Here is a 17,326-nt window from a genome sequence, read left to right as displayed (position 1 = left end):
CTTATCCTCATTAGGGTCGCGGGGGACTGGAGCCCATCCCAGCCATCTCTGGGCAGTGGGCAGGGGACACGCTGAACTGGTTGCCAGCCAATCGCAGGGCACACAGGGATAAACAACTCATTCGCTCATTCACACCTAGGGACAATTTGGACCGGCCAATTCACCTGAAATGGGGGGAAACCGGGGTGCCCGGAAGAAACCCACGCAAACACAGGGAGAACATACAAACTCCGCACAGGAAGTCTGGAGCTGGATTTGAAACCACAACAGGTTCCCATCACATGAACTGTGCCGCACAAGCGCTAACCACTGCGCCGCCGTGCTGCCCATGCTAAATCATGAAACTACATATATATATATTATTTATAAATATAAGCATAAATCATATTGTAAAGGGTTAGACGCTGCTCATTTGTACATATTAATTTTACTGATTTTAGTGTGATGAATAATAACCATTAGATGGCATGAGTAGTAGCTTTGATCTGATTTTTGTCCACACATCAAGGAAGCCCAACTTCCTAGAGTTGCTTCTTGTATATGGCGAGTATAGCACAGTAAAGCAGTGTGGTGAGAGTCGCAAGATATGGACAAATAGTAATAGGCAGTTAATTCTTCAACACAGCTTATTTTTTTTCCAAAAAAAAAAGATGACAAAGTCCAATCGGCATCGTTTGCTCAGAGAGGGATGACGTTTCGTGCATGCTCGCGGTCGCCATAGTGGCCAAAAGCATGTGATCACCTCACCGCTGAAAAAGTCTCGCAAAGTTTATGCATCATTCATCTATCATTTCAGTGTTCTTGCAATGAAGTTTTATTTTGCAAGCAACGTGCCGTTGTGTCTATGGAAAGCATTGTTTCAATATTTAAGATATCAGAAATGCAACAACAACAAAAATCACAGAAGTGAAAGTTCTGCTTGAAATGCATCTTTTCAAAAAAAGTCGTTTTTCTCAGGAGTCCAGCAACTTAACCTTGTTTTAATTGTTGTTTTTTAAACAACGGTAGGAGCTAGAAACAGCTTCCTTTTGATAATGTCCTATGCTTATACAGCTACAAAACATTTTCTAAAGGCCTTTAAAAATTTGTCAAAATGACGAAATTTCTATGGCACCGACTCTCAATTTGACAAAGAACGTATAACAGTGAATGAGTTAAATAACAACATTACAAACCTGGAAGTCTAAAATAGAATAAAAATAAAAGAACGAAAGGCAAGAGTCAAACTAAAACGACAGCCATCTAACGATAGTACAAATACTGTCTAACAATGTCAAGTAAAAAACTAAATTACATACCATTGTACAATATTTTGAATATGGACTCAGAGATAAAGTGTTGTCTCTCATTGGCTCTGTTGCTATAGTGGCAACAGATTTACAGGTTTTAGTGCAAGAACAGTAACATGTTTACATTTAAGGTTGCAAATCGTTGCTATCTGTAGGGTGACCTTTTTAAGTGTTTATGTAAATTTGCGGTGTTACCTCAATACAAATCCCACCTGGCTTTGCACCGCGCTTCCTATTTTCCTCTGTCATTTTTAGCTTCCAGTAGGGTACTGTGCAGAGATTTGGCCCAGTCACCTGCAATTGTCCTTATTAGCAATAATAAACCAGCCTTCCTGAGCGGAGTTTGCATGTTCCTCCGGGCACTCTGGTTTCCTCGCATATTCCAAAAACAGGTCATTTGACTAGTTCAAATTCCCCTTAGGTGTAAACGAGTGAGTGAATTATCTGTCTCTGTGTGCCCTGCGATTGGCTGGCAAACCGGTTCAGGGTGTCCCCTGCCCACAGATAGCTGGGATGGACTCCAGCACCCCCGCGACCCTACTGAGGATAAGCGGTGCAAAAATGGATTAACAGAACGGAAGAAAATGTGTACACCAACGAGTGGAAGCAGTGAAACCCTCCATATTTCTTGCTTTGTGCAATCTTGAGAGCTTGCAAACAAAGGTTGAGGCAATCCATATGCATTTTGTCTTTTTAATTTTTGGGTAATGTCCAATATAATTTTTCTCCGGGCATGAATAATTGCAAAAAATATTTTACAAATAAGACAAAAATTCAGCACCGTAGGCTCCTTATTCACGTTTGCTTTCATCGTTACTGTATAGGCCACGCCCCCTTCCCCACACGCTGCCTACCATTCACCATTAGTGACACATGAAATACATGTGCATATAAATTGACCTGAATTCCGTGTTTGATTTTATAGTTGTAAATACAGCTTTTATAACAGAATAGACATTAGGAGGAACGACAGTGCTCTTGTACTCACCACTAACATGTATTCAGTTGGATTTTGTAGGTAGCAATATAAAATTCCCAGCCTTACCATAATGTTGTTTTGCTGGCATGAGTGTCATGTATTCCTAGTTTAGTGGAAAAGGAACCATCAATGAACATATTGCATTCTTATACTTGTTCTGCTTTTAGTAGCTGAGTAACGCACCATGCTGTATGAACAATGTACCGTATTTTCCGCACTATAAGGCGCACCCAAGAGCCTTTATTTTTTTCAAAAGTTGACCATGCGCCTTATAATACAGCGCGCCTTATTTATGGATCAACATTAAGTCGTAAAGTCTTCCAACTAACTTGCAGCCGCCGACTAGATTTTCCCCCGAAGGCCAAGTAGTCCGCGGTGTATGCTGGGATTTATTTACCGGCGTTTCATTGGCCTACCACTGTGTCAATCATCATTTGAATCGATCACTATTGGCTAAAGTTATTCGGAGGTCAAGGGGGCGGATCCTTTTTATCATTTACAGGCTGGCATTGGCTTGACGGCAAAACAAAGCCTGCAATTGGCCAAAAAAGATGAATGTGTATAGCACGTGGTTGACGGCATACAGAAAGCATTTTTTACTATTCTGTATTTGTAAATATTTTACTCTCCTGGATTTACTAAACTCACGGATATAAGAGGACATTGGCTGCACATTATTATGAACACAACGACTTCGGTGAGCTACTCCGGCTATATTATCCCTGTATCTTGTTTCAGACTGAACTCAATGTTTCTGTGATAAGCGGTGCAGATAATGGATGGAACGGAGTGTCTATTTTTAAATTATACTCAATTCCAAGTGTTTATTGTCATATGCACAGTAAAGTTGCGAGCAAAAAAGAAAATAGAAACTAAGGAATGGTTGGCATTTCTTGAATCCCAAGACTTTAACCTTCCGAATGATGGAACGATGCATTTGAGCGACATCGTACCGACACCGCATCCGCACGTGTTCTCGACACGTATTTGCAAACTTTGGGAATGTTAAGGGGGTAATAAGTTTGACTGAACTATCTGACTGTTTTGTCGACGTTCCAATTGTAGCGCCTTATAATCCGGTGCGCCTTATGTATGTCAAAAATAGGACCAAAAACTATTTTTTCGGGGTGCGCCCTACAACCCGGTGTGCCTTATAGTGCGGAAAATACGGTAGTTACAATATTTCATCAATAACCTGTTAAAGTACTTGTTACCGACAAGTCATTTCATTCCAGGAACGAGTTTCTTCGTAACAAGTTACTCCAAAGTGTGTGTTTTACCGGTTTTCCTGTGCAAAAATTGTTATACAGCGTGGACAATTTGAAACGTTTGAAAAGCAGTGGTTAGCGAGTGTGCGACAGTTCTGAGGTCATGAGATCAAATCTCCTGTGTGGAGTTTGCATGTTCTCCCCATGCTTGCGTGGGTTTTCTCCCACGTTCCAAAAACATGTATGTCAGGTCAATTGGCCGGTTCGAATTGTCTGTCCCTGTGTTCCCTGCGATTGGCTAGCAACCAGTTCAGGGTGTCCCCTGCCCGAAGACAGCTGGGATGGGCTCCATCATCCCCGCGACTCTACTGAGGATAAGCGGTGCAGATAATGGATGGATGGATGAAAAGCATGTAATACGGGGAAACCTGTAAGTTAGCTTTCTCTGTGCCCATGAAATAAGCTAGAACTCTTGAGGTCTGGCTTTAATTGCACGTGGCACTTTCAACAGAACGCACACAAAATAAAATCCTGAATCATTTTGGGAATGTAATAGTTTAAGCAAAGAAATCTAACCATAAGAGCGCTTGATGGACGTCTAGATACATTATCACCTCGGGTAATAACTCATGGAATACTGGCAAATAACTGTAAGAGGTAGGTTACATGGTGAGTGCTTTGAGATTTGAGATGAAAAACGTTTTGTCATTGGATTGAGGAAAAATGGCCACAACTGATTAAATATGTTGCAGTTGGGTTGGTTCCCTTAACCACTAGGGTTTAGGGAGCACCATTTCCTGTGGGGTGTCTTGGGCAAGTACAGCCTGCGTCCATCCCTCTCCATGCCAAAAATTAATTCGACCCGGTCTCAATCCGGGGTGTAAAAACTATCGCCACAATAGATAGCATATAAACTGGCCCTTTGGATATACTTTTTTTAAATAAAAGAAATGCGTCTTAAGGTCATTACTTTCAAAAGTTGAGATTTTTTTTCAATAACTGCAAACCAGATGCTCTTTCCGGTCACTAGAAGGCAGTCTAGAGTTTGTATAGCATTGGCGAATAGGTTCAGGTGTAATACTGAATTCACTCCACTGTTGAAATAAATTCATTGGTAGTGAATACATGTTTAGGCATTTAGTGTAGGCCGAATGATAAAGCATAATACTGAAAAACAAAGCTAAAAATTAGGAATACATTCTTTCACTGATCTGGCCTGCCTGAAAGCAGTCCAGATCCTGCCCTAGAGCCAAACTGAGTTTCACATGCCTGATATAAACTGTTCAGAGATCTATTATCAGCCTGGGTCGTCGGGGCACCACTTCTTGTTGTGTCTTCTTGGGGAAATACAACTGCAATTTTCTTTGTTATGGGATTTCTCGCCCACATTGACACATTTCTTTAAAAATATATACACATCGAGGTAGCTTTTTTTTATGGCTTTATGAGGAAGATTCTACATTGCAAAATCTCTTTTGAAACTTGACTAGAGATGATAAAATGTTCCAGTTTGATCGGAAAATTGGGATTTACTATAGTTACAATTTGCAAAAAAAAAAAAAAATACACCGTATTTTCCTCACTATAAGGCGCACCTACAAGCCTTTATTTTTTTCAGAAGCTGACCATGCGCCTTACAATACAGTGCGCCTTATGTATGGATCAGTATTAAGTCGCAAAGTCTTGCAACTAAGGCAAGCAGCCGCCGACTAGATTTTCCCCCGAAGGCGAAGTCGTCCGCGGTGTATGCTGGGATTTATATACCGGCGTTTCATTTCCTAACTAATGTGTCAATCATCATTTGAATCAGTCACTATTGGCTAAAGTTATTCGGAGGTAAAGGGGGCGGATCCTTTTTATCATTTACAGGCTCGCATAGGCTAAAAGGGCGAAACAAAGCCTGCAATTGGCCGAAAAAGATGAATGTGAATCACACGTTGGGTTGCACTACGGCATAGAGAAAACATTTTTTACTATTCTGTATTTGTAAATATTTTACTCTCCTGGATTTACTACACTCACGGTTGTAAGAAGAGCATGGTTACTTATCATTATTGAACGTGATGGCTGCAAGAGAACTTAGGTGAGCTATGCGGCTTTATATTTTCCCGGTATCTTGTTTTAGAACGATCTTGATGTTTCTGTAATGAGTCTATTTTTAAACTAAATTCAATTCAAAGTGTTTATTGTCATATGCACAGTAAAGAACCCCGTTTCCCTGCACAATAAAATTCTTACTTCGCTGTCCACACAGTTGCCAGCAAAAAATAAAATGGAAACTAAGAAATGTTTGGCAGTTCTTGAATCCCAAGACTTTAACCTTCCGAATGATATTCGCATTTGAGTGATTGGTGACATCGTACAGACAGTTTCTGTACATGTCTGAAACACGCATTTGCTTCTTTGCAAGCTTTAGAAATGTTAAGGGTGTAATAAGGTTGACTGAACTATCTGACTGTTTTGTCGACGTTTCCATTGTAGCGCCTTATTATCCGGTGCGCCTTATGTATGGAAAAAATAGGACCAAAAACTATTTTTTTGGGGTGCGCCCTATAACCCAGTGCGCATTATAGTGCGGAAAATACGGTAGGTGCCTCCATTAAACCAACTCATGCTTGTGGAATTTTCCCAGTTATTTGAAAGATACATGTTTATAAAGTACTTATATTTGTTAATGTTTGAACCTGTAAAGAGGATTTTCTCTTTGTGTAATAAAGCATTTAATTGTATAATTGTTTAAGAAATAAAAAGCTTATACTTTACAAATTTCACCCATCACGGGTTCTTACCAGTCCATAAAACACACCCCTCACATATCAGGTAAAAAAAGAAAAAAAGAAAAGCTCCACTTTGTAATACAGGCATCAAAGAACAGGTGCAGAGGCTACTTAAACCAAGTTCACATGCCACAATATATCAAAACAAGTCTTTTTTTTTATTCTAAACATCTAAAATGAAACCAACTAAAATATCTGAGCAGCTACCTAAAAGACTTAAAACACACAAGCTTCGGTGATGTTCCAAGTAGGAGTCAAAAAAAATTGAGACGCATAAAAAAAGAGAATGTTTGTGTTTTTCTAGCGTCCAAGTGACATTGGTGGTGACTATTGTTTAAACTTAAAAAATACGTTGTTCTTGGATGCGCTTATTGGGTCTGATTTGGCAATCACCATAAACAGTCTCTTGATGACATGCTAATGTCTAAACTTTAGACTCTAAAGCAGGGCTGTCAAACTCATTTTAACACAGGGGCCACACGATAGAACAAACATTCTGTCGGGGGCCGGACTAGTAGATTAAAGAGAAAGAAAAAAGGAAATAAAGAAATAAGAGAAAGAGGGAGGGAAAAGGAAAGAGGGCGGGACAAAGAAAGAAAAAGAGAGAGGGAGAGAGCGTCAGAAACAAGGGATAAAAAGTCGTGAGAGGGGGAAAAAAGGGAGAGGAAGAAAGAAATCCAAAGAGAAATAGAAAGACAGGAGAGAAAAGAGAAAAAAAGCGCGGAGGGTAGAAAGAGAGAAAGAGAAAAGAGAGAAAAGGAAAAAGAAGTTACAAAGAAACAGAGAAAGAGACAAAGAGCAACAAAGGAAGAGAAAAAGAGAGACACAGAGAGTGAAAGAGACAGAGACAGAGAGTAGGAGAAAAGGGGTGGAAAAGAGAGCGGGAGAAATGAAATGAGAGAAAAGAAGAGAGAAATAAATACAAGTACAGTGTCTTTGTGAGAGGCACCTGGGTTTGGCAACATCCAAGTTGACATATTTCAACCTGTAGCTTGTTTTTCTCTTGCGCTTCTGAGTGTTGTCTCGCGGGGCGGATTCGATCTCTTAGCGGGCCTGATCTGGCCCGCAGCCCGCCTGTTTGACACCTGTGCCCTAAAGTGATGGGACTGCTATACTGATACAGCTTTCTAAAAGGCTAAAACAGGATGAAATGTCCATGGAAACATGATGAAATGTTGTAAGGCACTTGTTAGACAACTCCAAATTTTAATTCTCAACAGAAACAACGAAAAAAAGAAACGTACTGTCAACAGTGACCACTCAGCAAACTTGGATAATCAATTGTACACAAAAGTCCGTGAGAAAAAAAGAACTCAACCGATAGTAGTGCCCAAAACGCAGAATGGGCAACGATGAGTAAACGCACTTCAATCCTGGGCTGCCTCCTAAAGCCCACATAAGGAACTGCACATCCAGTTTTCAAACACAACTATTCTGATAAAATATCAGTAACAGATTTGTAGTGCCTTGTTACTTATTTCATAGATCTAAACAAGCTTAGATAAACAAAACCAACATATTTTCCCATAAAAATAGAAAAGAAAGATGAAGGAGAAAACCTCGAGGTTAAAAGTAACACCATTTACCGGTAGTTTTTCTGGACGGCAATAACGTGAATAATTTTTCACCAGGTGAAAGAAATAGTCAAAGTAACCTTGAAAAGTCGTGTCCTCTTCAGGCCCAGCAACAACCAACTCTGTTCTTCCTCCGCGACAGCACTTAAGTTAAACCATTTTCACCCTCTGTCTCCTAGGTGCAGAAGTAATAAAATGAAGTGTCTTTTTCACTGAAAAAAAATCAAAAGTCAATGGTCCGAAGCTGTTCTTGAATAACAAAGGAATCAAGTGTCTACATTCCTGGAGGCATGAAAATAAAAGAAAGAAGGCTCCATATTACTGGGTCAGAAAACTGAAATCAACTAGTGGTTGACGAGTCCTTGGAGCATCATCATGAGGCGTCGTGCTCTTTTGGTGAGAGGGCTGTGAGGGTCTTGCTGAATGAACGCGAAGAGCTTTGGTCTGACCTGGCTCAGAACAGAAGCCATGTGATCTCTTGTGCGAGGATCCCCGTGGTCTAGGTTCATCAACGCGTCCTCCAAATAGCTGCACGTTGGGGCCGAGACAAATACATTGATTAACTTGAGGCACTGATCATAAAAAAATTTTAAAGATGAGAAAATAAAAAAAATAAAAAATGTTCATTAATACTTGAGGAATAAGCTCATGACTTTATAATGACTTTAAGCTAGGAAATGGCGTCTGAGGGTAGCAAACACCACCTTAAAATATAAATACCGTAAATTCCGGACTATAATCCGGTACTTTTCCCCCAAACGTTCAACCCTGCGGCTTATTCAGTGATGCGGCCAACTTATGTAATTTCTCTAACGGCCGCCAGCGGCGCTCGAGTACAAAAGGTAAGATTTAGACCGGTGGAATATATGCGCCGGGGAAGACTGCAACTTCTTGGCTTGTGCATAAATTAAATTAGCGTAAACATCACCTCATCATGCAAAATGCAAAAAGAAAGGCACATGACGCAGCTTTCAAGCTAAAAGCAATCGAGCAGTCCGATAAAGGAGGAGCGAGCGTGTTGCTAGCGTGTTTTGGAATAAGGGAGCGTGGGACGACGTCTATATGACAAAGTTTCTTTCTGACACTGAGGAAGACGACTTTGATGGCTTCAATTCTAAGGAGGAAGATGAGGACGGTATGTTTTTTTAACAGACCCGTTTACTGTGTTGTGAGCGTGATGCTACCATTAACTGCCCTGTCACAGGCACCGTTTGGGAAGAAAGTTATACTATAATTATTAAAGCTTTGAAAACTCTCTCGGTGTACAGTCTTTCTTTGTAAATATGTGTAACCATGTGTAATATGTATTTGCAAATGTATATTTTTGTAACTTATTTATTTCAGACACTTATTCTGATATGTTTTGAACGGGCAAATCAAAAAGAAGGGGCGAAAACAACGGGGGCTGACGGGAAGTGGAGTAAACGTGAGACCTGTTTGTAGACGCGGCGGACAATAGTGGATATATATTTTTCCCACCCTTACCTTTGGAGATATACACTTTTTTCCTTGGATTACTTTCAACGCGACCCGGACTCTGCAGGTCTGCATCAAACCTTAAGTACCGGTATCATTTTCTGATCATTTTGCTGGCTGTGAATTTTGGACTGTGTACTTTTATGTTGACAATATCTGTGTATTTGTGTATTATTTACCCTCATGTAGGTTTTAGATCAAGGGATGGTATCATAATAGTCTGTGGTTTGCATTAATCTGTGCTCTGTGTAGCCCTTTGAGACTCTGTGATTAAGGGCTATACAAATAAACATGACTTGACTTGACTTGAATTGAATTCATTCATTCAACGTTTGGGTGCACATTAGACTAAAAGTTTTCAGTAGTATATCACCAAGGTCTGATAATGATAACTATGGTCATAAAATGTTTCATAAAAGTCAATAATTTAAACCATAACCACACCAACCTAACATAGGGGAAAATGGGGGCGCTAACACAATGAAAGTGTGAGTACCAGACAGACATTCAGGAGACGAAGAAGGTGACGAGGACCAGCCAATCATTTCACAGGAATAGTAGTAGAGCGAGAGGACTTCAACACAGTCGAAAAAAGCGATAAAGAGACAGGGGACACCCAGCAGACCCAATCAAAGCATGCTGAAAAAGGCAGACTGGAGAGGCCCCCTCATCTTCACTTGTTATCATTTATCTATTTTGGTTACCACATTTTCACGCAAAAGGCGCTCATAAAAGACTCGGAATGCAATATCACCACAATTGAGCAATAATTGATCATTCAACACATCGTTAACTTCATTAGCTCAGCATTCGATGCAACCTGAATGAATCCTGGATCACGGCAGTGAGAGCGCAGAATCCTAATCACTAGGCCAATAGGATTTTAGATGAAAGAGTAAAATAGGTTAGAATTCATCTCATCACCACAAATTGTATAAGGTAATGGAGCATTTTAGTTCAGAGTATAGCCATAAAAATGTACAAACGTGGCACTGCGAGTAAAAATAGTGCTATGAGATTAAATAGAAATCCTGTTTCATTGTCATCAAGAACCCTAGCGATCTAGGGATTAAACAGAGGATTTAGGCCCATTATCATTGTTTTTATTACTAATATTATCGAGGCAGACCATGAGAATAGTGGGACTCCAAACCAAATCGGTATAGAAAAGGTTACAGACCACTCATTCATTGATCCCTAACGCCATGGTGTGTTTGTGAAGAGCGTGGTTTTTTTCCCCAAGTTGAACATTTTTAACTCCCTGCGACCATAAAAAAAAAGGTTTAACCAAGAGCATTAGGCGATGAAAACCTGCCAAACGCTTCATCACACTGTTGACAATTTTCATAGAGCGCAGAAACATGGGCTGCTATTGCAAGAAATTAAATTTGGTGGACACGGGCCCTAACGGTAGCTCAAAAGCTGTGCATTACAAAAACCTCCTGTAAACCATAGAAGAAGCTGATACTTAATACTTTTATTTAATAAATCACTGACATAAGTATTACATTTAATTAAACTTAAAACTCCTATTGGGGATTGGGCTTGTTTACTGGCAGGTACGGTACCTTAATAGAATACAGCGTCAGAACAACACTAGTTACTTTTAGTCTAATGTGATAAACCTTTTTTGCATTTAACTGCTGTCTGATTTACAATGCTTTGTAGATGCAACGTGTTTGCTTTGTTATTGCTTAAAACGAATGCATTTATGATTCAATAGTTTATAAGGGCTCACATTTATCGGATCTAGCTTCCTGATTTTACTTTTAAAATGCACCTGATCGATACGTGTCTTCTCATTTTCTTAAATTTTTAATTTCATTTCTGAGTTGCACCGATATTTATTTTAAGAAATAGAATTAAGGATGTTTATCTATCCCACATTTTTTAAACTGATGCCAATTACAATACCCAATATTGTGCAGTCATTGATACAGATATCACATCGGCGCTACAGGTACAATGTTGATATCAATGCCAATAAAGACAAATCATTTCAACATACGGATATCATTTTTACTATATTATGTCCCATCTCACCTGTAAAAATAACATTTTGAGAGGTTCATTTTTAAGGAAAAATACATTTGGGGGGAAAAAAGTGTGAATCAAAAACATATAATTATTAAACAGAAAAGATGTGGTGACATTTCCTTTCACCCAAAAGATGAAATTGTGTTTTTGCTGATTTTTATTCACTCTAAAACTCCAACGCAAGCTTCTTCAACTGATTTTCTATGATTCAAAGTAAAAAATTGTTGATTTTTTTTGTTCCCCACCTGATTTTGAGCTCAGAGCGAGTGTTGAGGTTGGATGACAGCTGTTGGATGAGTGACAACAGCACAGGCTGGCTGAGAGGGCACGGCTGCTGTCCAAAGACTTGTTGCGGGTCGATAGTATCGCACACGTATAAGACCAAGTTCAAATCAGACGCGGACAGAGCCTAGCAGAAGTCAAAAAAGTAAAACTAGTTAAAATTCATTCAGACAAAGTTAGTTCTGTGTTTGAAGAAACGTGTACACAATTTGACATTAAATAGTCAATAGACCATTTTTTTCTGTTTTAGTTGTGCTTTTATAAGGAAGATGACGGATAATGGGCTTACTACGCTTGTACAAAAAACGTGTTGGGGGATCCGTATGTGGAACTCTTTGCACTTCAGCTTTACTTTCAGATTACCCGAATATTTTCAGCTCATTTTTTTTGTGGGAACATAAGCCATTTATCTGGCATTCTTACACCAGACTCAAATCTAAAATGCAAAAAAGTATTTGGGCTATATAAAGTTAAAGTGTGTATACCTTTTTGGCGAGACCGTTTTCTTTTTCAAAGTTCTGAATCCCAGAAATGTCCATTTTCCTTTTAATGGAGGCCCGAAAACGATTTTTTTACTGAATTCATTAGCAATAAAACATAAAACAAACTAGTGTGCAAGGAGAGTTTATCCTGTGGTCTGTTATGTTTTTCTTGTAGTTTAATGACAGAGTGTGCAATCTCTTATAAGTCAGTGATTGATTCAACTAAAATGCAGATGTTAAACATTCAAACAAATCTGTGACTTTACCACGGCCTTTCAACTTTTTATGCAACATAAATGATAAACTATAAAACTACACTTAGACTTGACTGTATTTTGTTATATCGCTAAAATAGGTACAACTGTTTTTTTTTTAACATGAAAAGGATGTATATTCATGTTCTATTTTATGCATTAATGAAAATTTTACAATGGTAAACATGTACAAAAAAACGAATGGGCAAATAATTTTAACTCTTAGACGTATCTCAATCTTATGGTTGCATTTGTGAAATGTTTGTGTAAAATGTAAATCTTTTCCACATGAGCACCAATTTGCTTGTCCGTCATACTACTTGATTTAAATAAATCATTTGGCATACATTAAAAGTAGTGGAAGAGCTTTATCAATGAAATAACAATATTGACAACCAATAATAATATTGCATTCATTTTTTTAATGAAATCGAACATACCATATTGCAATTGGTCACAGACAGACAATCCTTAAAATAAATGGCAATTTAGTTGGGTTTGTCATTATCAGTTTTCAATAAAGGTTGTGTTGTGATTGGTTATCAAGAAAAATGATCACCGCTCAGTAGATCCGGCCACGCAAACCTCATGACATATCAATTTAAAACAACCAAATAACCAAAGTACAATCACGCACTTGGTCCTTTACAATGAGTTGGTATTACTCAATGTGAATGTTGATCATTACCTGTTGGAAAGCCTGGTTGAGTTGACCCTGCTGAAGGAGCTGCAAGATGTTTGCTTGCTGCGTCTGGTAGTCCAGATGTCCTGTCGGGACAGGGGTTCCTGCTGCAGACCTCATTGCCTGCATTATACTAGTGGTAACCACCGCCTGCTGCTCCTTCATCGCCAGACTGACCTCACCTTTTACAATTCGCTGTACATGATTAAGAATTGATTCCTGCAAACTGGGGAGGGGCGATGGTTGAGGATAGAGAGGACATTTAATTCTCTGGATGCATGTCACTGCATTTGCATTACTTAATTAAGCGGGTAACTTAGTTTTTATGTACCTGAGAACCAAATAAACACAATTTTAAATTAATTTAATTGTCATTAGGATTCATCATAAGGTCCAACATATTACGAAAGGGCAAAAAAACAACAACAACTGCACAAGGTTAAAGCCGCATGTTCAAATTTAAAAATGAAACTCAATTCGTCTTTTAAAGTCAAACCAGATTAAGCTGCAGGGTTAAGCCTGGTGCACACATAGGGAATTTAGCGTCAACGCCTTCTGCATAACAGCGTCGTTCAACGGCATGCCTGACGCCAATTTCAGCTCTGCTGTTAGTTGTTTATGTCAAGTGTTTCTGTACAATGTGACCGATAAAGATGGATACTATTGGAGCAATTATGAAAACGAGCACATATTTGCTACTACGCCAAAAGAAAAAGAGAATGAGGGTAGAATGTCAGCCCCATTTTGAGATGACAACGGCAGGACAATCATACTGCGGAGAATGGGGCCAGATTGCAAAACAGACGTTTTTTGTTTTTTTTGCTCGTTATTGGTGGCTGACGCGGTAACGGACCAAATTGCTTTCACTTATCATAGTTTGAGGATTAAAGGAACTTCCAGCGACCTGACAAATACTCCGATGATCTAGAAAGAGAACAAGTGTTTTTGACCGATAATCTTCACTGTTGTTCAATTCGGATATATAAAATAAGGACTTGATTTGTGGGCGAAAAAATAAAAATGTCGTGAGTACATAACCAATATTAAATGAACAAACATCAATCCCCCCGTTTTGCATTACATGAATACAATTCTTCCTGCCTGGCGCCTCCAACTTCTCACTATTTGTTAAGTTAGACCATGGTTACGGTTTCCTTCTTACTGCCAAAGTGATTGCTTTTAACTTACAATTGGTTGAATATCGCTTATAAAATTGAGTTTATTCAGCACTTTCAGATCACAGTATCTAAGCTTGCCAAAAAAAAAGAGAGGTTCACACTGACAAATGATTGGTGACTTCGACACTTACTTCCCCACCATCATCTGGATCTGATGTTGGATATCAGCCCGGATGTTCGCTGTGATGTTATTGGCCAGTTGATCGGTGGAGACCTGGAAGCTGTCCATCATATGTTGCAGTTGGTCAATCATTGGGTCTCGTGTTTCCTGATCTTTCTGCTTTCTGTTTTTTGCGTGAACTTCAAGCTGCTGTAAGTCTACAGAGCAAAATGAATGATAAGAACAACACTATCTTAATACGAGAAAATAAACAAACCAATAGATGCCTGGACCTTTGCAACATGCAAGTATTAGAGTAAATAAAGTACAGGGCCGTGAAACTGAGGACTGCAGTATTTTCCCCATATGTATAATAGTTCTCATTCCAGTCATACATTTGTGTCAGTGAATATGCAAAACTAGGTTTGACAAATTATTAGCACAATACCAAGAAATTGAAGTTTGTGTGACATGCCCAAGGACCCCAAAATTAAATCTTCAATGTTGTTGCTACTCTAATTGCACAGGATACTAAAAGTGGACCCTCCTGTTACTGGAAACCCTGCTTTATCTTGTGAGACATGGTCTCCAAAGATATAAATGTTTCTTAATTGAACAGGAAATAAATAACTAGCCATCAATTTCAAATAAATTCCAGGCCAACAAACCTGTCCTTGGCTCCCAACAGGGTAGCAATAAAGTTAAAGTTGCGAAACACAAAATTACAGTCAGGTTTATGTGCTAGATTGTAAACCATAAATATTGTTAAGGGTTGTCTATTGGTTTTTAGAAGTCCCTATTAATGGGCAATAAATGTTATTTCACTGCACATTGAAGAAACTTCCCTTAAGTTTTAAAGTAGTTGGTTGGTGTGTAGAAGGACAACCTGAAATGTACTTGACACCACCGCAATACGTTTGGTCAAATATCGGCCTCAAAACAACCGGTAACAATAGCGGATAGCCATAGCATGGAGAAAGTTGCAGTGACAAATGTTTTCGTTATTTCCACGTTAAGTTGTAACAAAAAAATGTAAAAACCCATTTAAAGGTGCAGCAATTAAGTATGCAAGTACGTACTGGTCTGTAATTGTGTTAGTAATCAAGTATGTTTGTATTTAAGAATCAAACATAGGCTCATTGATATTGAAACAGTGACAGATTTTGTCATTTGTTGCTGTTGCCGAAAATGTTCTCGTTACAAACATGAAATCAAATTGACCTCAAAGCGCAGACTGGCATTTGAGAGTATTGGAGCAAAGTTTTACGAACTATAGCTCCATGGTATGGACAGTTCTCTTTAAAGGGACCAAAAGTAATGGGACAATTGACTCAAGGCAAAAAAATAGTGAAGCCTCATGGGCTCTTCCCTTGTAAACCTGTAATCTACTATAAAGTGACAGACGGTCTGGACTTGATGATTTGTTTTGTTTAAACACAAAAATTTTGGATGCATACCTTTACTTTTTGGAGCAATAATATGAAGGCTAAAGTCAAATACAGTTTTTTTTGTTAAACTACTAACAGAAGGAGACAAAAAAAATGACTTACATTCTTGTGTTCCTTGTTTGAAACTTTCATTGATTTGCTGAAACATAGACTGGCACCCTCTCTCAAAAACAGGTAACACAATGCTCTGGAATGTGTCTTTGTAAGCAGCCTGGATGGGACCTTGCATTGCCTCTGCAGCAGCTCGTCCCATTGCGTCCGTGGTGTTCTAAGCAACCAAGAAAGAGTTATTGTGAGCATAAATCTGGATGAGAATTTCAATGGCGTTAAATAAATTACACCATTCAGACGAGAACAAGCTATAGAAGAAGGTGTAATGAAAACCATGAACGTACCTTGGATTTCACAATTTTGCTGATATTATCTTTTAAGGAGATCTCTACGGAAGTCAGTTTAGTAGAAATTACACTGCTCATTTGGGACGTCACAGGCTCAAGACTCTTCAAAATGGCTGAACAGAGAATAACAAAATGTTTTTGAATTACTACTTCATTCTTTAGGCATGTGAGCAAACTCAGTTTTTCAAACCTATTCAAATATCACTAAGAGGCATCATAGAGATATATAAATGCATTTTCTAAATGGGGATTCATTATATTAAGGCACAAAAGGGTCCAAATCAATCTCGGGGTACAATTGCTTTTTATATTAGGTCTGATAGGTTTATATTCTTCAGTCCTTTGAAAATAAAAATATTTGTAGTGACTGCATTCTACTGCGTGTAACCTTGTGTTGTCTCTTGTGACATTAAAATTTGATTCACGGGAAAAAAAAATGAGAGTGATAAACATGCAAAACACACAGAATTCAGAAAGGGGCACATTTTCACAATATCCTATCCATGGTTAGTATCACAACTTACATGGTGGAATGGTTTTCTTCATCTCCTCTCGAAGTACTTTGTCGATCCTGTTCGTTATGGAATTGCATAGAGCGTTGCTGAGCTGCTGGCTGAGTTGTTCTTGGTGGTGCTGCTGATTGCGAGACTCTGCCAAAACCCGCTCAAGTCTACATTCTGTGGTAGTTGAGAGTTAAGGTCCAGACTGTAATTTGATCCGATTGGTTTGTAGCTATTGGTTCAGATCACAGAAAATTAAGGTTACTGTATCAAGAAAAAAAAACCTTTGTAAAAAAATATGATCGAATCATTGCAAACCAGCTTATCGTGACAAGTTTAAATTTCTGCTCACTTATGATTTGGTCAAAATTTAGTCTAAATCGAGAAATTGGCTACAAAGTCAAATTTCCCTTCCAGAATTAATTCAAACTCTGATCCACTTTCATTTCCCTAAGAAAAAAGGGATACGTTCTTGTTCCTGATGGTTGGTTAGCGCACGTTCTACTTTAGCCATCGAGCTCTGCATGGCTTCAATTTGTCCACGTAATTCAGTTAACTCTTTCTGTTGGCTTCTGAGAAACGTAAATAATTCTTGCTGTGCATCGGTGTTCATCTGCGGAGGGGTGAGAAAAAGTCATGAGATGGGGGAAAAAAACAAAGAG

The 17,326-nt window shown here is 38.8% G+C and overlaps 1 protein-coding gene across 1 annotated transcript in view; it reads right to left on the bottom strand.

Annotated features, from left to right (window-relative positions):
* Positions 1-7,439: 7,439 nt before the first annotated feature.
* Positions 7,440-17,326, bottom strand: part of edc4 (enhancer of mRNA decapping 4) — a 32,458-nt gene continuing 22,571 nt past the window's right edge. The window contains exons 23-30 of the mRNA XM_088339661.1: positions 17,133-17,277; positions 16,689-16,841; positions 16,162-16,277; positions 15,869-16,034; positions 14,350-14,536; positions 13,047-13,266; positions 11,586-11,749; positions 7,440-8,355 (exon numbers count right to left, since the gene is read on the bottom strand). Of these exons, the coding sequence (XP_088195787.1) occupies positions 8,172-8,355; positions 11,586-11,749; positions 13,047-13,266; positions 14,350-14,536; positions 15,869-16,034; positions 16,162-16,277; positions 16,689-16,841; positions 17,133-17,277 (1,335 nt within the window). The 3' untranslated portion in view covers positions 7,440-8,171. The remainder of the gene's footprint in view (positions 8,356-11,585; positions 11,750-13,046; positions 13,267-14,349; positions 14,537-15,868; positions 16,035-16,161; positions 16,278-16,688; positions 16,842-17,132; positions 17,278-17,326) is intronic.

The sequence above is a fragment of the Urocampus carinirostris genome, chromosome 7 (genome assembly GCF_059441175.1).
Source record: "Urocampus carinirostris isolate Australia breed hairy pipefish chromosome 7, RoL_Ucar_1.0, whole genome shotgun sequence".
Taxonomy (NCBI): domain Eukaryota; kingdom Metazoa; phylum Chordata; class Actinopteri; order Syngnathiformes; family Syngnathidae; genus Urocampus; species Urocampus carinirostris.
Note: the sequence above shows the minus strand (reverse complement) of the source record. Positions and strands in the feature narration are given on the sequence as shown.